General features: G+C 32.3%; 1 protein-coding gene across 1 annotated transcript in view; it reads right to left on the bottom strand.

The window, feature by feature from the left end:
* The window catches only part of LOC145283965 (hephaestin-like protein), a 53,199-nt gene that overhangs the window by 29,453 nt on the left and 852 nt on the right, over positions 1-22,894 (bottom strand). Inside the window, exons 2-6 of the mRNA XM_080133063.1 lie at positions 17,768-18,012; positions 9,852-10,064; positions 4,522-4,855; positions 1,802-1,911; positions 18-198 (exon numbers count right to left, since the gene is read on the bottom strand). Of these exons, the coding sequence (XP_079989189.1) occupies positions 18-198; positions 1,802-1,911; positions 4,522-4,855; positions 9,852-10,064; positions 17,768-18,012 (1,083 nt within the window). The remainder of the gene's footprint in view (positions 1-17; positions 199-1,801; positions 1,912-4,521; positions 4,856-9,851; positions 10,065-17,767; positions 18,013-22,894) is intronic.

Genomic DNA, 22,894 nt, shown 5'->3' with positions numbered 1-22,894 from the left:
GTGTCCTTTTACTGTACCTTCCGTTCTGGTCCAATCGTCCTCCGGTGAATAAATTCTGCTCAGAAGGTGCGTAATCCCATATGACTTCCTCAACCGACAAATAATAAACACGATCTGGATGGGAACTTTCTTGAAAATAATGAGAAGATAAGTCATCCGACTCACAATGGCTTGTATCCATATAGGCTTGCATGCCACCTGGAATAAACGAAGAAAAAAGGATATAAAATAAACTCATGTTGAAATTTCAGCGATCCAATCAACATCCAATGTTATTTAGTTAAAGAGGAAAATAGTGATTCAAACTTTCATGCATTATACAGTTATTATAGTGTGTAACTAAAACGACATAATTTAACATAAGAGTTGGTAATAATTGAGTCATCCATGTAAGATTGAAAAAATATTTGGAATTATCCAGATGAAGTAAAAAACAAGTATTAAAAATAAAATAAACGCGTTTATACTAATTGTAATTAGACAATGAAGAACTTTACAAGGAAAACATGGAATACAGAAAGTATTGAAGATATCCAGCTAATAATATTGTTTAAGTATCCAGTAAGACTGACGTGACGGAACAGGAGTAGAGAGTTCATTCACTGATCTAATGCGAGGGATTCGTACTTAAATGCCACAAGAGTTATCGCACGCCATTTTGGTAGGCTGATTGATGGTGAGCAAATGTGAAAAGTGACATTGGCTGAGAAATATAAAATACAGAATAAAAATTATTGTCATGGAAAGGACAGAAAATGGTCAGAAGTTCCTGCTTCTTGAAAAAACTTTAAAATAAAGTATATTCTAATGAGCCGCTTATATATAGAACTCTATTTTACAGGTTTAGGAAAGTCTCCAGCTAGATTTCTTTAGAATAAGGACCCGCAACCGTTAGTTTGGCGAAGGAAATAATCTGGGAGTAGAAATAAATGTCTAGCATAAAGCCAATATACATATGTAAAGGTGCATAGATTTATACTACAAACGACAGATCTGCAATGGAAAAATATTTTGCTACTGGAAGAGACTACTCAATACATATTCTAAGTTCTTTGACAAAAAATCATACCTTCTTATAAATGGACGCACATGCTAATAAATCTGACTGCTTGAAACCCTATAGAATTTATGTCCATCCCAGAAAATAGGTACTCTATTTAGTAAGTTTTTATGTTCAGTGATAAAACAGCATTCATTTCCAAGTAGGCTGGGTGTGTGACCTTTTTATTTTGGTCGGTTTCTGGATACAGTCCGAAATTTAAATGGATTGATCATTTGATCGATTGGAACTGGCTGTTGTTTTGACAACAAGTTTGTTGTTTGGTAGAAAAATCACGTATAATTGTAATTTCACCAAATAAAATATTATTTGCTTCAAAACCTAGAGTTGTCATGCCTTTGTCACAGCACTGGTTGAGACCAAACTAAGGTCAGTGTCGATATCAAACACCGAAGACAATGAACGAACGATCACAAACTGTGCAGTGAATGCACATAAATGAAAGTTCATGCATCCAGGTTATCAACGGAAGTAATAATGCATAGACTGCAGTTTTAGAAGGCGTCGTTAGTTTTGTTGTGCATGTCTTGTCTTGCAGGCTTTGTTTCATCATAATCATAATGTTGAAATCCGGTGCATAAGATAGTGGAGTTGATGACGATATAAGGATAAGGGCTGACAAACAGAAGGCGAAATAACTTATTACAAGGCAAAGAGTCAAATAATATTTTAAGAAACCCACAGATAAGTTATAACTGGTATGAAACCTTTAGTAATAATGATACGATTGAATTTTCATACTCATGTAATGGTGAGCAATTTCGCAGCTGATCAGCCAACGTCCTGGATAAATGGATGTTGTCATCATGCCTGATAAAAACATGGCTGATGCCAAGCGTAGAGCATCCATACTGAAAAAGAAAGAAAACAGAAGGTGAGGTAGTGCTGATTTAATACGACCCTCCTAATATATATATATATATATATATATATATATATATATATATATATATATATATATATATATATATATATATATATATATACGAGGAAACAGTCAATAAAACATGTTTAAAACACTTTGAAATGAGTTAAAAACATATTTAATCTGAACAGGAAGCACTAGATAAGTGGATAGTCCTTAATCCGCGGAGTTTCGAAGAAATACTTTCCTTCTCATCAGAGGGTAGGAATTAGCAAAATGCGGGATCGGATTTTGCATGCAAAAGTATTCGATGAAACAACAAGTAAGTTAAAAAGATCTTACTTGAAAACAAAAAGCGTGAAGCAGAGGGAATATGGTGAAGAAAAAGGTGATTACACATGAATGGATAGTCTGGTGGAAGATAAATAATCCAGTGACGGTAAAATCAAATATATAACTTCCATATATATATATATATATATATATATATATATATATATATATATATATATATATATATATATATATATATATAAAAGAAAAAAAGAAGAAGTCTTTCTATATCGGGGAAAAACCAAAGTGAAGCAGATCTTGTGCAAACAAATGACTGATATCCTATTGTATAATAACAGACCCTCTAGTTGCTTTCAACATATCAGTGTTTTCAAACTAGATTCAATTTCGGTATTTATGTCTCTCATGGAACTTAAGTCCCATGAACGATTTTCGAATTTGACCACAAGCAATACGCGAAAAAATGATTGGATGCAATGTTGTATGACATGGCAGTCAATTCCTTTCTTCCGTCTCTTCTTCCCGAGTTTTTGTACTCTTTCATATTAAAACTCCATCAGTGCATTGTGACATTTTACTCGACAAAGTTTACTAGCAGCAGCAGTTTGGTCGAAAGTGAACACGTAGTAACAAACCGCGAAGGCGCGTATGGCTGCTGTACGTAAATGCGAAGTGACGTCACGGAAAGGAAATAGAAAAAAGACTCTAAAAAGAACGTGTGCAAAGACCGAAAGTCATGTTCGAGAGAAGGATCAGAATCATGGTTTATTCAGGAAAGTACCTAGAAATAAATATTGTTTCAGTGAGTCGAGTTTTTATTTGTCGGTGTTTCCTTTGCGACTGAGTCTACAACATGTTGAGTCCCGAGTGCCTACATATTAGCACGTGTGTATACGTGTGTAGCGTTGCAAACAGTGCAATACGTATTGCTGTAAGATTGCTTTCAAATTCATCTTTATATCTTAAACAAGTTGCGGCCAATGCGTCTTTTCCAGAATGAAGTTGACCGTACAAGCGGGCGTTAGGCATTCTCGCGTCACTCATTATGATCACGTGCCTAGCCCAACATAGCTAAAACTGCATAAGAAATGTTTCAATTTCAATGTTTTACGGTGAACAAAGAGGTCAGTATTGGTCACTTTGCCTTTTAGCATAAATCGACATATTGTACGACAACTTTTGCGAAAAACAGCTGCTGATATGCGGGCGATATGGGATCAAGGTCTTAGTACCGTGCAAGAGGGTTATTAGAACAACATTCCGATTTTAGTTGCCAATTTATACTTCTATCATCCCACAATCGACGTTTTAGTTTACCAAAAGCTGCTATTACCTTGGCTGTACAATTTAGGATATCCTATTGAATAGAGATATACATAAATAATAAGCAATGTAGCTTTAACTCTTCACTGCAGTTTCACAGCACTACCTGACCATCAAAAGTAAAGCATAGATTATGTTTTTTGTTGCCCAAAACATAATCTATTCTTAAATTTTGATATATAAGATAGAGCAAGTAAATCAAATTTTAGTCATTCAATGAATTTAAAAATTCAATCAAAAGATTTTTTATTATTCTATGTAAGACAAAGAATACATTTGAAATATTATAACTCCTTATCATATAGGATAAATAGAAATCCTATAGGATAAGGAGTTATAATATTTCAAATGTATTCTTTGTCTTACATAGAGTAATAAAAATCTTTCGATTTGAAATTCAAACATTTCACGTCATAAATTTTTAAATTCATTGAATGAACAAAATTTTATATATATATATATATATATGTGTGTGTGTGTGTGTGTGTGTGTGTGTGTGTGTGTGTGTGTGTGTGTGTAAAAAGCAAATGTTCATTTAAAAACTATACATACATATTCCAAAAACGAATCAGTGGTTTCATTGTATTGAAACAGCCATTTGTGGCTGATAAGAATCCAATACAACTCATCAGCGGCATCCACCGACGCTAATGAGTTGTATTGGATTCTTATCAGTCACAGATGGCTGTTTCAATACAATGAAACCGCTGGTTCGTTTTTGGAATATGTATGTATAGTTTTTAAATAAATGTTTGTATTTATGAAATCATTTAGGTGACGACGAAGAGCGCCCAGAGGAAGAGTATCACTTACAATTGAACTTCACATAGTTCTTTATTTTGACACGAATCTTTTGATTTTGGATTTGAATTTAACACAACACTCAAAAGTAAATAAACCAGGTTTGCATCATCAAAATAAATCAACAATATGCAAGTTTTATTTTAAAAATATTAAGAAGATGTCTCCTTTTACTTACGTATGTCCATTTACATCGATGACTTGTCCATCAAAATGGATCGAATGCAAATCCGAATTACTGCCCATTGACATCATATGCCAGGCGACCCTTTCGTTGGTGCACGCCGGAAAGGCCGGCCCATTTCCAAAAGAATAGCCGTTCATCGTGTAAATTAAGTTTGCCTGAATTTGGTCGGGATCGTTAGCGAGATTTTCCTGGGCGCAAGCGGACGGGTTGCCACATTTTTCTACGTTGTCTCGAATGTACCAGCTTTTATTCTCATCAAAAACTTTTGCCAAAAGCACAAACTCATGATCAACATCCAAACGACGACCATCTTCATCCAACGTGCCTTAAAGTTGTCAAAAATTAAAAAAATCAAAACAAAACAAAAGAACAGAATGCAGATTATAGTAAAGCAGAATAAAAGTACTTATACCAATTCCATCAAGGCCATTTCTAACATCTCTCTCTCATATATATATATATATATATATATATATATATATATATATATATATATAGATATAGATATAGATATAGATATATATATATTTATATTATCACTATAATAATTTTGAAATACCCACAGACACTAGTGTTTCATCCTTTCGGGAATCATCAGTGCAGGGTGTCACGATTACAGCCAGTCGGGAGATTCGAACATGGCCACGAAGTCATCTCTGACTCTATTAGCAAGGAACAAACCACACGGCTAACTTTAATCGCGAGAAATATCGCTGAAATTTAAACACACACACATATACACACTTAAATAAATGTTTAGCATACACGCACACACACACACAAATATATATATATATATATATATATATAAATGTGTGTATGTATCTATATGTCTTTACATATTTATAAAAAGCATTGTCTGTGGTATGAGGGGTGGATGGCTGATTTCGTTTCGAAAATGGCTGAGTCAATTCTTTTGAAATTTAGCACAAATATACTTTATGTGTATGAGAGTGTTCTTAGGTTTTATACTGAAATGCCTCCGATCAATATGGAAGGTTGATAATAACAAAAATCCGATTAAAAAGGGAAGTGTCCGATTTAGATCTCATACAACTTAATATCGCAAATTTTATCATTGTACAAACCGAAGAATCCGGTGTATAAATCAGCAGTAGGTCTGAAATGAATGTTGCCGTTTAGAGCACAATTGAACCATAATATTTGACTTTTGCATTTTAAACTTTAATTCACCCCATTATATAAAAGTAATTTTATAAAATCCACCGTAGGTTATCTATAGTGCAATGTAAGCTACAATGTTTTGTGGACTAGTCACCGCGCGAAGGTACGTAAAGCTTCCTGTCAGGCAGTTAATCGACTTGATTGAAAAATGAGCGATTTCGCCGATTTCGATGAAGAAAGTAGTGGAATATTGGAAGTGTGGAACATGTGTGATCCTCATTCAATCTCAAACAACGCCAGGTCTCCCTGCTAGGAATATATATATATATATATAAACTGGAAAAATTAACATTTTGTAAAAATGTACGTTAGAAATTACAATGATTATTTGATAAAAATTTCCTAAATCCATAGAGTTTCAAAAAAATAGCTCTCATCTTCAGAAGAAAAATAGTAAAATAAACAGTAATAGGCTCGTTATAATTTTGTTGGTCAGTACATGAATGGAAAACTTTAAAATATGGCGGGGGACATTTTTTTACAAAAAAATAATATAGTCAAAGAGGTATTCCACGTAGCAACCACGTAAAAAGATGAAGGTACATTAAAATCCAAAGAAACATTGTTTGGATTAAATGTTTAGTGATAAGCATTGATGATTGGTATAGGCGATAATCCAAATACAAAAACCTTTGTTTTTAGAAAGTCCGTCTGTAAACTTATGGAAAATCTGATCATATAAGTCCATAAATGTAAGAAAAAGTTCCGATGCGTATCCGCTATGTCTTGAAAAGTTTCAAGAAATTGAAAATTGAAAGAGAGTGAAAAAAAAATACCCAAAGGAACATTGATCAAAAGTCACAACTAACTGCTCAAACTTCCAAATTGTATACGTTCTCCTCTTTTCAAGGGTCCTTTTTTTTTTTTTTTTTTTTTAATTACATTTTCACCCCAAACAAGGCAAATTGCCACTTTGGTGTAGGGAGCTACTATCAGGGGCAACACTACTGGGGTACTATGTAGGGATTTGGGCAGCAAGGAGTCGGTTCACGTTACACTTGAACTTCTGCACGTCAGTACTGTTGGGGAAGCAGGGACCTGGAATGGAATTCCAGAGTCTAGCGGTTCTGGGGAAGAAACTATTGGAGTAAAAAGATCTTTTACATCTAGGGATCTCTACAGTGTGGGGGTGGGATTTAGCAGCCTGTCGGGTTTGTCGAGGGTGCTCACGTCGTGGGGGCACAAGTGATTGCAGTTCGTCAGAGCATTCACCACTAAAATACTTGTAGAAAAGGCAGAGGGATGCAACATTTCGTCGATGGGACAGAGGCTGAAGCTTAGATGCCAGTTCAGGGCCTATCAGGTTTGCGACTCTCTTTTGAACCTTGCCAAGGAGCGAGAGACTAGTAGCAGATGCACCAGCCCAGATGTGGCAGCAATACTCCATACATGGGCGAATGGTGGCCTTATAGAGGTACAGGATACTTTCGGGTGTTAGTAGTTTTCTAGCACGGTAGAGAGAGCCCACCTTTCTTGCAGCGGCCCTGGCAATGCCTTCAATGTAATTGTTCCAACTCATGTTTCCTGTGAACGTTAGGCCAAGGAGTTTGAAAGATGGACTCTCAGATAAAGAGTCGTTGGCCATTGCTATGGGTGGTAGAGAGGGTTTCTTGTAATTATTGAATGAAACTAGTTTAGTCTTGGCAGCATTGAACGCGACCAACCACTTTTGTCCCCATTCCACTACAGATTGGAGGTCTTCCTCTAGTGTTTCTGCCATTTCTTTAGAAATGTGTTCATTCGTCTTCCTGTCGTGCCTGCCATAGAGTGTAGTGTCATCAGCATATATACCCATCTCACAGGTAATGTTGTCGGGGAGGTCATTTATGAATATCAGGAACAATAGAGGTCCAAGGATAGAACCCTGGGGCACCCCCGCATTTATATCATATTGTTTAGATGTACGACCGTCGAGGACAACCTGGATTTTTCTCTTATCTAAGAAGGATTTAATTATGTTAAGTATTCTACCAGTGATACCGTATGATCTGATTTTGCTGAGTAGACCCTCATGCCATACCCTGTCAAAAGCCTTAGATATATCTAGAGCTACCGCTCTGCCCTCCCCCGCTTTGTCCAGTGAATGGTATATACGTTCAGAGATCACAGTTAGGATGTCTGCTGTGGAACGGGCTTGTCTAAATCCATATTGTTTGTCAGTCAGTAGTTTAGCATCTGTAAGATGATGGACTAGAGCATGGTTAATTATTGTCTCAAATATTTTGGCAAAAAGTGGGAGGAGGCTAATGGGGCGATAATTTGATGGGTCTGTTCTTTCGCCAGAATTCTTGAATACTGGTACAACAGAAGCAGTTTTCCAACAGCCCGGAAAGCAAGCTTCATTAAGACATTTGTTGTAGAGTTTGGAGAGAACTGGAGCTACTTCGGCTGAGCACTTTTTTAATAGCACAGCTGGGATAAGATCGGGTCCACATGCTTTTGAGGTGTCAAGGTTTTTTATGATAGCATGCACCTGAGCAGGGGTGGTTTTCAGATCGTCTAGTGTGGCGTCTGTTCGCATAAGAAAGTCAGGTATGGGGTGGTTGGAAGGGTCCAGTGTGGAGTTTGAGGCAAACCGACTGGCAAGCATGTTAGCCTTGTCAGTTGCTGAGGAGACAACCTCGTGATTGTTGGTTAGTGGGGGAATTGTTGATTGCCCATTATTTACTACACTGTTGTAGATTTTCCAGAAGTCTCGAGTTCCTAGTTTTTGTGCTTCGATGCGCTTTTTAGTGGTTTCCGTAAATTCTCTCTTAGCTGTCGCTATTTCTTTCTTAACGTTATTTCTAGCTTCTATATACTTCAGTCTGTTTGAACTAGACTGATGTCGGTTAAACTTACGGTATGCATGCTGCTTTTGAGCAATGGCAGTTGCACAAGTCGACATAAACCATTGGGGAGAGTGGGGCTTACTATATATTAATATATTCTATTAAAAATTTTTTCTTACAAAATCTTTGGATTCGGCATTAAATAACCCGAAAAGGTTGATATGCCGTAAAACAAAAACAACCAACCAACCTCTTTTCAAATATCGAATTCTTTCTACGATCTCCTCTCTTTTATACTTCATAATGTTAGATGCTTAGCTTTCTTTTATCCGACACGAATATTATAGTTTGTTTGATGTATTTATCTACAGGTCGTATATATATATATATATATATATATATATATATATATATATATATATATATATATATATGTATATATATATATATGTGTGTGTGTGTGTGTGTGTGTATCTGTATATGTAAGTTTATTTTGAAACTGATGTTAAATATTTATTTTCATTATGAAATATTTTTTTTTTTAAATATTAAAATAATTTCATAAAATCACTAGTAGTTTCTCTACAATGCAATGTAGACAATATTTTTATTAACTAGGTCACCGCGGGGAGGTATGTTAAGTTTTCTTCAAGTGCACTGCCGTTGGTCCACGACTAGAGAAGGCAATCAATCAATTTAATTTAAAAGTGGTGATTTCGCCGATTTTAATAATAATAATAATAATAATAATAATAATAATAATAATAATAATAATAATAATAATAATAATAATAATAATAATAATAATAATAATAAAAAATATTGGAAATGTGGAACATTCGTTAATCCTCATTTAATATCAGGAAATGTCGGATCTTCCTGCTAGTATATATATATATATATATATATATATATATATATATATATATATATATATATATATATATATATATATATATATATTTGCTTCAGCAGTGTGCAATCCTTCAGTAGAGTTTATATAGTTGTATTAGAATATACTTTTTGCAACTGAAATACAAAGAAATACATGTCTTTAATTCCATGAAATAGTCACCAGGTAATTCTGCCATCTTAATATAGGAAAATCTTGTACTATATAGGCTTCTACTACGTAAAATCATTGGTTGATATTGTCAAGCATCCACACTGCCCATTACGCGCTCGACATGGTCAACTTGAAGCTAATTGATTTTTATTGTTGGTATAAAAACTTATCACCTACATTTCCCAAAGTTCCATACATTTCTGAAATATTTGGTTTCTACTTTACAATTAGGTCCGTCTGTCGCCGAGTAAATGTCGATACAAAAATATACTAAATGTTATAAATAATATTCAGCTTACCTGCTTTGCATGTCACTAAAGTCCCAATAGCTCCAGAATTGGTATCTCTTGTAGTGAACAAATGGGAATGGTATGCCCACGATATACAAGCAGGATCGTCCTGAGCTGGTGCGAAATTATGGGTAATATTCCAGATATAAAGATACTGATGTCCGGGAGGCACCATGTCATCTCTTTTGAATTGACCGGAAGTGCCATCCAAATACAAGGCCCCTGTGATTAATAAAGTAATGTGAATTAAAATATTAAAGTTTATTCAACAGCGTTTTAATTCATGAATTGCGAGATAACTTAATTTTGACAAATATAAAGCACGTTTTTTTTAGTTAGTTATAAACTTTTGAAAATAATTTATTGTTTAATTGTTGTTTTTTTAGTAAGTTATAAACTTCGGAAAATAATTTATTGTTTGATTTTTGTTTTTTTAGTTAGTTATAAACTTCTGAAAATATTTTATTGCTTTAATTTTTTAAAATTTTTGTTTTTCTAGTTAGTTATAAATTTCTGAAAATAATTTGTTTAATTTTTGTTTAATTTTTGTTTTTTTTTAGTTAGTTATAAACTTCGGAAAATAATTTATTGTCAGGTATTTGTTTTTTAGTAAGTTATAAACGTCTGAGAATAATTTATTGTTTAATTTTTGTTTTTTTAGTTAGTTATAAACTTCTGAAAATATTTTATTGTTTAAATTTTTGTTTAATTTTTGTTTTTTTAGGTAGTTATAAACTCCTGAAAATATTTTATTGTTATATTTTTGTTTAATTTTTGTTTTTTTTAGTTAGTTATAAATTTCTTAAAATAATTTATTTTTTAATTTTCGTTTAATTTTTGTTTTTTTAGTTAGTTATAAACTTCTGAAAATATTTTATTGTTTTAATTTTTTTAAACTTTTGTTTTTCTAGTTAGTTATAAATTTCTGAAAATAATTTGTTTAATTTTTGTTTAATTTTTATTTTTTTAGTTAGTTATACACTTCGGAAAATAATTTATTGTTAGGGTTTTGTTTTTTAGTTAGTTATAAACTTCTGAGAATAATTTATTGTTTAATTTTTGTTTTTTTAGTGAGTTATAAACTTCTGACAATATTTTATTGTTTTAATTTTTGTTTAATTTTTTGTTTTTTTTAGTTAGTTATAAAATCCTGAAAATATTTTATTGTTTAATTTTTGTTTTTTTAGTTAGTTATAAGTTTCTGAAAATAATTTATTGTTTAATTTTCGTTTAATTTTTGTTTTTTTAGTTAGATTTAAACTTCTGGAAATAATTTATTGCTTTAATTTTTTTTAATTTTTGTTTTTCTAGTTAGTTATAAACTCCTGAAAATATTTTATTGTTTTCATTTTTGTTTAATTTTTGTTTTTTTTAGTTAGTTATAAACTTCTGAAAATAATTTATTGTTTAATTTTTGTTTTTTTAGTAAGTTATAAACTCCTGAAAATATTTTATTGTTTAATTTTTGTTTTTTTAGTAAGTTATAAACTCCTGAAAATATTTTATTGTTTAATTTTTGTTTTTTTAGTAAGTTATAAACTCCTGAAAATATTTTATTGTTTTATTTTTGTTTAATTTATGTTTTTTCTAGTTAGTTATAAACTTCTGAAAATATTTTATTGCTTTATTTTTTTTTATTTTTTGTTTTCTTAGTTAGTTATAAACTTCTGAAAATATTTTATTGCTTTAATTTTTTTATTTTTTGTTTTCTTAGTTAGTTATAAACTTCTGAAAATATTTTATTGCTTTAATTTTTTTTTATTTTTTGTTTTCTTAGTTAGTTATAAACTTCTGAAAATATTTTATTGCTTTTTTTATTTTTGATTTTCTTAGTTAGTTATAAACTTCTGAAAATATTTTATTGCTTTAATTTTTTTTAATTTTTGTTTTTTTAATTAGTTATAAACTTCTGAAAATAATTAATTGTTTTATTTTTGTTTAATTTTTTTTAGTTAGTTATATCTTCTGAAAATAATTTATTGTTTAATTTTTGTTTTTTCTAGTTAGTTAAAAACTTCTGAAAATAATTAATTGTTTTATTTTTGTTTAATTTTTTTTAGTTAGTTATATCTTCTGAAAATAATTTATTGTTTAATTTTTGTTTTTTCTAGTTAGTTAAAAACTTCTGAAAATAATCTATTGTTTAATTTTTGTTTTTTAGTTAGAATTTTGTTTAATTGTTATTTTTTTAGTTAGTTATATCTTCTGAAAATAATTAATTGTTTTAATTTTTTTAGTTAGTTAGTTATATCTTCTGAAAATAATTTGTTGTTTAATTTTTGTTTAATTTCTTTTTAGTTAGTTATATCTTCTGAAAATAATTTACTGTTTAATTTTTGTTTTTCTAGTTAGAAACTTCTGAAAATAATCTATTCTTTTACTTTTGTTTTTTAGTTAGATTTTTGTTTAATCTTTATTTTTTTAGTTAGTTATAAACTTCTGAAAATAATTTATTGTTTAATTTTTGTTTTTTTAGTTAGTTAAAACTTCTGAAAGTACTTTATTGTTTAATTTTTGTTTTTATAGTTAGTTAAAAACTTCTGAAAATAATTTATTGTTTAATTTTTGTTTTTCTAGTTAGTTATTAACTTCTGAAAATAATTTATTGTTTAATTTTTATAATTTTAGTTAGTTAAAAACTTCTGAAAATAATTTATTATTTAATTTTTGTTTTTCTAATTAGTTAAACACTTCTGAAAATAATTTATTGTTTAATCTTTGTTTTTCTAGTTAGTTATAAACTTCTGAAAATAATTTATTGTTTAATTTTTATTTTTCTAGTTAGTTAAAAGCTTCTGAAAATAATGTTTTTTAAATTTTTGTTTAATTTTTATTTTTTTTAGTTAGTTATAGACTTCTGAAAATAATTTATTGTTTAATGGATTTTCATTAAAAGTTTATTAAAAATATTTGCAAATGTTTACCATTACAATTAACTACTTACAATAAAACTTTGATTTACTACCTGCTAACATATGGCATTTAATTAGACATGATAATTCTTGCTCACAGAATAATTGTTCGAAAATATTTGTCGTGAAACTTTATAGATACGGCTGAACCGAATAGCCTGTAATGTAATGTATTCCTATTCGAACTCAACACAACTCAACTCAATCCAATGATATTAAGACATCAGTGATAAAATATATTCATTGTGCCTAATTAGTTAATCACTAATCATGATTATATGTAGAGCTGTCAGAAATCATGAGATAGCTCATTTCCGAACGATATTACAACAAAATACAATACTTCAAAGATGTAAGAGTCAAAAAGAACAATTTATTTATTTTTCTCACGTAACGCTCGACACTATTTGTTGGTAAACCGAATACACTAAAAACCTATTCAGGCAGGTAGGGGAGTAACTCTCTTGATTTTGATAACATTTATGATATATAGTAAAATAGTAACTCATCTTCAATAAACCCCATATTATTCAATCAGCATTGTCATTCGATATCAAATAACCCAGTCAAAATGTTGATGTGAAGAAAAATAGACAAATCAAACAACACCTTTTATAACAAAATACAAAAACAAACAAAAGACAAAGGATGCCGCTTGCCTCTTCAAGACGATCACATGTAATCATACGCCAACAAAGATTTGAGTCATCCCGACTACTTCAATGGTTTGAAGATATACTCATGTCTTATTTAAACTAATTTATTTATATCAAACACAAAATCAACAGAAACTTGACATCTGCACACGAAAGGACGGATGACCGACATTTTGAGATAAATCTCAAGATAAAAGGATTGTTTTATTGCATAAAAAACGGTTTCCTGTTATTTCCTGTCGCAGTTAAGACAAAACACAACCTCAGCCGTTTTTTCCCCAGCTACAATGTAACCAGAGTATGGGCTATTGTTGAGGTGGCTTGTTTTCTGTTGATTGAGGTATGGTCTTGAAGTGTTCTAGAAGGTCAACCTTCCCAGGTTTTGCCTACTCACTATTCGAAAAGGGATTAGTTTATTGCTAATCGCCTGAGGCGCCCCTACGAAGAAATACCGGCAAGGCTACCCAGGAAGTTTTTGCAGGTCAGAGGGCTTTTTAAATACCACATAAGATTGGAGATAAAATCGATCGTTAAACTTGTTCACAACTTTATAAAAGATAAAAAAGCGGCTGAGATTATGCGTTTTGTCTTAACTGAGACAGGAAATAACAAGAAGCCGTCTTTAAACGTAACCGACCAAGTTCTCTCTAATGCTCTCTCCTCTGATCTTGAGCAGGTGGTACAATTGGGAAAGAAGTGGATGGTTACTTTTAATGCATCTAAAACCGAGCTTCTATCTTTACATCATCAACGCTCTGATCACCATCTGGCATCAATTGAAATGAATGACTCTCGTCTTGGCGAGGCTCCATGTTTGACTTTTACTTCTGATCTGAAATGGAACACGTACATCAAATCCGTTGCGACAGGAAAAATGGGAAGATCCTTCTATCGATCCAGTAGACATCTCACTGCTGATGCAATTCTCTATCTATATAAGAGCCATTACGTCCAAGGATGGAGTATTGTTGGCACATCTAAGCAGGAGCTGCTAGAAGCAGTTTATCCTGCCTTTACAGAGTTCAAAATAGAATTCGTAGCCTAGTAGCGATGCCCTTTTCTATTCCATGCAACCTCTTTCTCACAGAAGAGATGTTGCGAGCCTGTCTCTGCTTTATCGTTATTTTCATAGTAAGTGCTCGTCTGAGCTCCAATCTATGCTCCCTCGTCAAACTTTCACAAGAAACACTCGTCTAGCTGAAAACACTATCAATAAATTTCCCCACTCTTTATCTGTGCCTAAACCTAAACGTAGATTCCACGAACAAAGATTCTTCTATTTACCTGCTTTCCAGCTGACTACAATATGGTCGTCTTCAAGTAAACAAGTTCTTGATGAGCCGTTCTCCTTAAGTAATCCAATTTACTAAATTTACACTACGATTCCTATGGTATTATCCTATTGATTACTTACTAATACACTCTTTAACCCTTATCCTGATAAGTGGTGACTCTTATGTAAAAAAAAGACAATATGCGAATTGTATTCCGAGTATAGCCAATAATACATATTAAGTCATTTATATTTTAAAGAGAAACACTAATTGAATACTTAGATGTTTTAAAATACTATCTATACGATAAGCCAACGCTCGTGTAATAAATACCTCACACAAAATAAATAAAAAAGATCGTTTCATTAACAAAAAAAGTGATTGATAATTAATGTGATGTCGCTAAAGTGGAAAAAATCCGACATTACACATTTCAAAATGAATGAGAACAATCTACGTTAGAGTATTAAGTAAAAAAAAAAAAATTAAACTTTCTAAAAGATTACAACTAATGCAATGGTCACCTGAAGGAGGTCATAGTTTATAAACGGCTGAAATGTTGCGAAATGACAACACCCATAATGGGACAACGCTAAAAATTGCGTAAATATTGTAAATAAAACTAACACTCTTCCTCGAGAGTTCAACATTTAAACTCCTCGGTTTGACATTTTCGACCAACATGAATTTAAAATAAGTACACAAGAGATGCTGCATTGTCTGCTGCAGATACACTCCATCTACCTTCTCACATCTGCCAGTGTCCTATATTTTTATAAAGTCATCATTCGCCTGTGCATAGAGTATTATTGGTACATCTGGTATGGCGCACCAATTACTAACCTCTCTTTTGGACAGAGTGCAAAGAAGAGTTTTTTAGCCGAAAAGGTTCCGCATTGTCTGCCAAGCTCCCACTCTTGCCACATCGCCGCAGTATTGCAGTCCTGTGCTTGTCTTACAAGTACTCTTTTTACAAGGGAGTCACCACTTATAAAAGCCCAAAGGCCACTCGAGAATAACGGTTAATAAGTGTAAAGCGGTCACTGAGACAACAGCGTAGTTATGATCGTTAGTGGTGAAAATTGGGTAGAATTTCATTATTTAAGGGGGCGACAAAACAAGAACTTGTTTATATTAGACTTGAAAGCTTGGCAGAGGGTGACCATAGATTAAAGCTAAGACGAGCACTTGCCATGAAAATAACGATAAAGCAAAGACAGGCTCGCAACATCTTTTCTGTGAGAAAGAGGTTGCAGGGAGAAGAAAAGAACATCACCTACTAGGTTTAGAAATGCGCTCCAACAAACTTACTGTACTTGTACCTCTTAAACTAAAATACAACTGTCTCAGTCGACTAGCAGTAAAATCTCACCCTAACAATGTAGAGGCAACGTCATGCCGGAAAGCTTTCCCCTTTCATAACCTGTTTCTTCAGACAGCTTGTTATTGAATCATACTATACGCTTCCTGATTTCTCTATCGTACCAACCTGCAGACATTTAAATGTAATTTTAACAAACATCTTGCTGCTCTCCACCTACAAGTTAGTTCATTTACAAATCTGATTTCTATCACGGTACCCCTTACGTTTCCGTTTAGAGTGAATAATAATAATAATAATAATAATAATAATAATAATAATAATAATAATAATAATAATAATAATAATAATAATAATAATAGTAATAGTAGTAACAACAACAACAACAACAACAAAAAAAAAAAAAAAAAAAAAAAAATCAACAAAAAACAACCTTATCTCAAGAATATTGTCGGATAAGATCGAACTCGGTTTAGAATAGATCATTAAACCACTTCTTGGTATCTATATTACGCTCGTGGTATTCACCGATGTTGATCGTGTGGGGATATATTTTTGGTCGGAAATAATTTCAAATATAGTTATTGTTATATCCTTACTTTAAATAAGAATACAGCAAGAAACACGCGGTTATGGGTGAAAGACAAAGGGGTTTATTTACAAGGGAATACATGTGACATAAGAGTTACTCGACATATTTTCTTATTCTCTTCCTGTCTTTTTTCCTTCACGTGAGAGGATCAATATATCCATAGTTCATTTCATCTATGAAGGGATTTTAGGTCATTCCATTACATCAGTTCTATTTACAATTTTTCCCTGAAAAAATGTGCAATAAAAGGGCAAATTATTTCAACGAATGGACACAAGCCCATCATTTGCCCCCCCCCATTTAATCCCAAAGTCCCCAAGGCCTTAACATATTTAAATTTGAGTTCAGCACCATGCGAAACTGCTAAAGAGACTTACACAGAAAATTTAGGCCAAATATGGTAAAAAAGTCCTAAAAATGGAGTGTTTTTATTAGCCCTAAAAGACTTCTGGGGCACACCTAAGAGTTATTGCGAAGTATAGACAAACAAAATTATATAGAAATCAGTTAGTTACAACTTTTTAGAAAGTTTTATAAAAATCCAAGGCATCACTGTTTTTAATAAGCACAAAAGTTTCAATTGTTGCCATTTTAACTCGAAAGGAGCCCCTAAGGGGGGGGGCAAATGGATTTTTTTCCGGAAAATCCGTTCTGTTACTCTTTTTTACTCATATCATGTTTAATGTTTGTGTAAAAATTCAAAAATTTCCAAGGTGTAGTTATTGAGAAAAGTGCGGACAGACGAACGGATGAACGGACAAGATTGAATTTACAGGTCCACTCTCCTTTTGTCGGGGGACCATAATTATTTAAATGTTCAAAACTTCTAAAACTTATTGTTCACCAAGATATTCTTTTTATAATTTTATTTTAGTTTTATGAAACCAAGAAAATCGATTTTTTAGAAAAGGAATTACGTTTCTTCACATGCTAATATAGTCCACTTAATTTAAGAACCTAATGGATAATTGCCTCTAATGACTTCAGATGTAATCGAAAAAAATTGAATTGTCTTTAAATTCTATGAAAAATTTATCCCTTATTTAAACTTGTTTAAACCTTTTAACTGTTAACACTCCAAGATTAACTTTTCTTTATATATATAAAAGATTATGTTTCTTTATATATATATAAAAAAAAAGATTATGTTTCTGTATAAGCATTGAATACCTTCACGAGGTTTTAAGTAACGAACACCGTGCGGGTGAACCGTGTACTGCCTCGAGCCTTTATTCTTGAAATGAATGTACAGAATGTCGCCGAGTTGACCACGAAGAACAGGGCCCAGTATTCCCAGCCATGATGGTTTCGGGATCTCGACTGAATATGTATCATCCGTGTATTGCCGGTAGATCGCCTTCTTGTATACATGGCCGATTCGGTTGGGACCAGATCTCAGAAATATCCAGGCATCACTGTAAATAATCAAACAATAGTAATTATGATAAATTGTGTATTATGTATGAACGTATGAAAACAACGCTAGCAAATCAATACTGGGAACTCAAGGAAAGCGGACATTCGCCGGTAGTCGAATGGAAAATAATAAGACAAGCTACCACATGTAGAGACCTAGACGACCCATGTAGATTATGCCTTCATGAAAAATTTGCTATCCTGTACTTTAAAGAACCCCAACATCTATTAAACTGTAGAAGAGAAATAGCGAACACCTATGTTCACAGGATAAAATTTACTCTAGGATAGCGATACAAAATAATTTTAAAACAAAAAAATAAAACAATAGAAAATAAACAAATAAATAAATTAAATAAACATGAATATACATAAACTATCACACAAAATCCGATCCCGCATTTTGCTAATTCTTACCCTCTGATGAGAAGGAAAGTATTTCTTCGAAACTCCGCGGATTAAGAACTATCCACTTATCAAGTGTTTCCTTTTCGGATTAAATATGTTTTTAACTCTTTTTCAAAGTGTTTTTAACATGTTTTATTAACTGTTTGCTCTTTTATATATATATATATATATATATATATATATATATATATATATATATATATATATATATATGTATATATATATATATAAACTAACATAAAAAACCCTAACCTAGACTTAAAATAGGTCAAGAAACTAGATATTCAGGCTAAATAGAGCACACACAAAGGAATAGGTAAACCAGAGGTCAAATAGGCCTTTGTCCGGTAAGTGCATGTTCATTGGCTGATAGGAAGGGCGCGGTGGATACTAGAAAGCTGATTGGCTAACTAGAATCTCAATAGAAGGTGTGTATATAAAAACGACAGACAACCACAAAATTCGCGCATAAGCCTGAAGAGTCCTAGAGTTGATGAAACGCGGAATATTCAGTGTAGCTTAATCGCCATATATATTTTATAACTTACTAACTAGCTCTACCTACGTATTGAGCACTTTTGAAGTAAATACTTAAAGTTTACGCATTAATTTATACTTTCGCATATTAATTTTATGTGAATAAATGAAGTATATTTATATATATATATATATATATATATATATATATATATATATATATATATATATATATATATATATAAAATAGATAGCCAAATAACAATGTCTGTGGTTTTTTTCTTTAAAATAAATAATTTTTCTCAAACGTAAAAACACACGTGTGAGGGGGGGATTTATAGATTATTACACAAGATCAAATGAATGGGGTGTTTGTTCCAGTGAGGCAATGATATTCATATAGTGAGGCAATGATATTCATATCGTAAGGCAGACTGTTGAAACAATCTTTCACTTGGTGATACAAGCACCAAAATTGAAACTTGTTAGGTTTGCTTGTGCAGCCATCTTGAAAACTAGCAGCCATCTTGAATTTTCAGATAGCTAACGTTCTTTTCTTAAAATGTATGTTCTGAGCGTCATTTGTGCCAATTTTGGTGCTTGTGTCACCAAGTGAAAGATTCTTATGGAATATTGAGATAACCTGCCCCACTAATGGCGCTGTGGGGAGGTGCATTATCGTGTTGAAGAATAGGTGCTGTATTCAAAAGCAGGTAGGCAAAAATACAATGGATGCAGATAGATTAGCATATAGTTATACTCTCCCAGGATATCACGGTGTTATGTTTTTACTTTTCGAGGCGTGTCTAATCTCATACAACCAGGTTCTTAATCGCCTGTGGCCAAAATCACCTGCACACTAATGTTAATTCATAGGAAGGTTTGTTGTTTAGAAGGGAACAGTCACAGAGAAAAACAATAAGAGGGTTACTTGTGTGTGCGTGTAGGCATATATATATATATATATATATATATATATATTTTTTTTTTATAAGTTTTTATTTCGATTTTGATTTAAGCTAAAAAAAAAAGATGATTTAAGTGACATCAGCTATAATCGAAACCGAAACTAAAACTAGTGATGAATTCTTGATAAAATTATTTATGACAAGAAATGGAAGTGCATAACAATTAAACGAACCGGATGTGTCACAGAAAATAACACACACGCTATCGTATTAATATATAGATAAAATGAATCTACAAAACCATCGTATAAAATCCTAAATATTGAACTTTTGAAAATGTATAATTTGAATATTTGGTGTTCACGTAATCCTAACATATGAAACATACTTTAATTTAGAAGAGGAAAGTGGTTGATAAACACAACTCTGAATTCATTGTTTATCATCGTTTTCGGCGCAGTTAATTAATTTTTATCAGTTTATTTGCATTAATATCAAAAAGAATTTCGTTTTCTATGGTTTACATAAAATACTTTCGTTAAAATATATGTAAATTGCTATTTGCCCAGTTCTAATGTATGTGTTTTATAATATAATGATGTAATACAATTAGCAAATTATGCGATCGTATAGAACATATATGCACACGTTATTAAAGTATATTTCCTGAGTTTTTATAGCGTTTTTTTTTCTACGGAGTAATCTATTATATAAAAGAAAAGTTGTGTGTGCGTGTCTATCTAAGTACAAAAGTACACAAGACACTCACACAACACTCACACAACACTCACACAACACTCACACAACACTCACACATTCTTTTTCGGCACTGTCTCTTAGAAAATGCTGGCACATTTTGTTTTTGATATTCATTCTTTTAGGGGACAACAGGAGAAGAATTAATTAGGTGATCTACATTTGGAGTGACGTTTAAATGTTATTTTGTAGTAATTTGTTAATGTTTTTTTTTTTATCCATTTGCCAGAAAAGCGAGAGATGGGGTAATAGAGAGGAGGAGTGGTTGATAGAACGAAAAGGAAGAGGTGGGAAACAGGAGAGGAAGTAAGAATTGGTGATAGAACATGGGTAGGGAGGGAGATCGATATATATATATATATATATATATATATATATATATATATAGAGAGAGAGAGAGAGAGAGAGAGAGAGCACTTTTAACTCCTATTCTGTTGTTCATTCTCCGGGACAACACCGTTGTCCTAGTTACTAGAATATCTTTATTATTTAATAATAAAAAAAATTAAACTCATAAAATAGATATAGAATATTCTTTTATAAATTTATAATGCGTTATTGGCCTAATACATATCATCGACTATGGAATTAGCTATAACGAATTCAAATCCTCGCAGATATATAATGATAATTTATGCACTAATAATGTGCTGAAAAAGTATACACTCCTGTATGAATAAACCATCAACTTGTGTTCAATGAATCCCCAACAATAACTATTGTTTCCTGCGTATGACATGCAATTACATCCGGTGGTTTATACACGAATTTACATCATGAACACGTGAATGACAAACCAAATAATGTGAACACATATTAAGAACTTGAAATATAAACATCTTTACCAAAATGACACAATTAGACATTAAATAACCAGAAAAGAATGAATACGTCGTAAAGCAAAACATCCGAATATTCTAGCAAACGAAAAAAACGAGCATCTTCTAATTGAGACATTGACCCCAAAAGAAAAAGTTATTACTTCCGGAGGTAGAGATTTTGCGCAAAGATAAGCACACCTGTTGCTAGTATGAACTATTCGGAAATGATTATACATAGTGCGTATATGTTAATAAAAATACACTTGATTTCCAACGTTAGAATTCTGAGTTTATTTGTTACTGCTGAATTGCGAGGTTAACGACACGGACTGACGACGTAGGCGTCCCGAGTTCGAATCCAATTCGCTCCACAATAACGGCTTTCACTTAGGATATTGATAACCTTCACGTAATCGCTCCCGTAAGTATCCGAGGTCTTTCTAGAAAGAATTCTGACTAGAAAAATATCAGGGAAACCAATGCTAACAAAAGAATATTCGGATTCATACAATATGATGATGATGATGATGATGATGATGATGACTGGTGAACTAAAATATACCATAGTCTCGTACATTCACAACAGACATATTGGAAAGATAAACCCTTTCAGCAAAATGAAGTAATTCGGCATTAAATACTCCGAAAATTATATCGTAAAACAAAACAAAGTATTTATCTCTTAAGATCCATTTATGCGTCTGATAAGTGTGTAAAAATAACTCTTTTCTCATTTCTGCGTCTTTATGTTTCTGTTGTAAAACAAAATAAACGAGCAGGTGATGCCCCTTTTTCTTCCCTGCAACTTCTTTCCCAACAGAAGAGACGTCGCGAGCCTGTATCTGCTCTATCGCTATTTTCATGGCAAGTGTTCATCTGAACTCTAATTTATAGTTCCCGCTTGCCAGACTTTCACAAAAAAACACACTCGACTAGCTACAACCACTATATATGATTTCCCCATTCTCTATCTGTACCTAATGTAAACGTATATTCCATGAAAAAAGCTTCTTTCCCAGACCTGTCCGCCGTTGGAACACTGTTCCACTGGCATGCTTCCCGGCTGAATACAACAATCTATCGTAAATCTAACGTAAACAAGTTTCTGTTAAGTCGTCCTCATAAATAAACACATTCTACCTAATTTACATCATTAAGGATTAATTCGCTACCACCTTACATTCATTAACCCTTATCCTCGTGTGACCTTCGGGTCTTGATAAGTGGTGACCCCCTCCAAGTAAAAAAAAAAATACATGCAAAGAAACACACATAGATGTTTAATAGGTGTTACTTTTAAGATTGGCCTTTTGGCTTGCAACAAGGTGTAATATCTGTTCTAATACCACACATCACCTTTTCTGTCCTCGGTCAGTGGAGACATCCTTCATGATTGAGACAAGTTTATTTTTTTGTTCCTATCCAGAGTGCTCCTTTTTGAGGAGCTGGATTTTCCCCACATTAAAAACTTACCTTGTGTCTAACTCTGCCCTCGTGGGGAGGCAAGTAAG

The sequence above is a fragment of the Euprymna scolopes genome, chromosome 8 (assembly GCF_053919585.1).
Source record: "Euprymna scolopes isolate OS-2025 chromosome 8, ASM5391958v1, whole genome shotgun sequence".
NCBI lineage: Eukaryota > Metazoa > Mollusca > Cephalopoda > Sepiida > Sepiolidae > Euprymna > Euprymna scolopes.
Note: the sequence above shows the minus strand (reverse complement) of the source record. Positions and strands in the feature narration are given on the sequence as shown.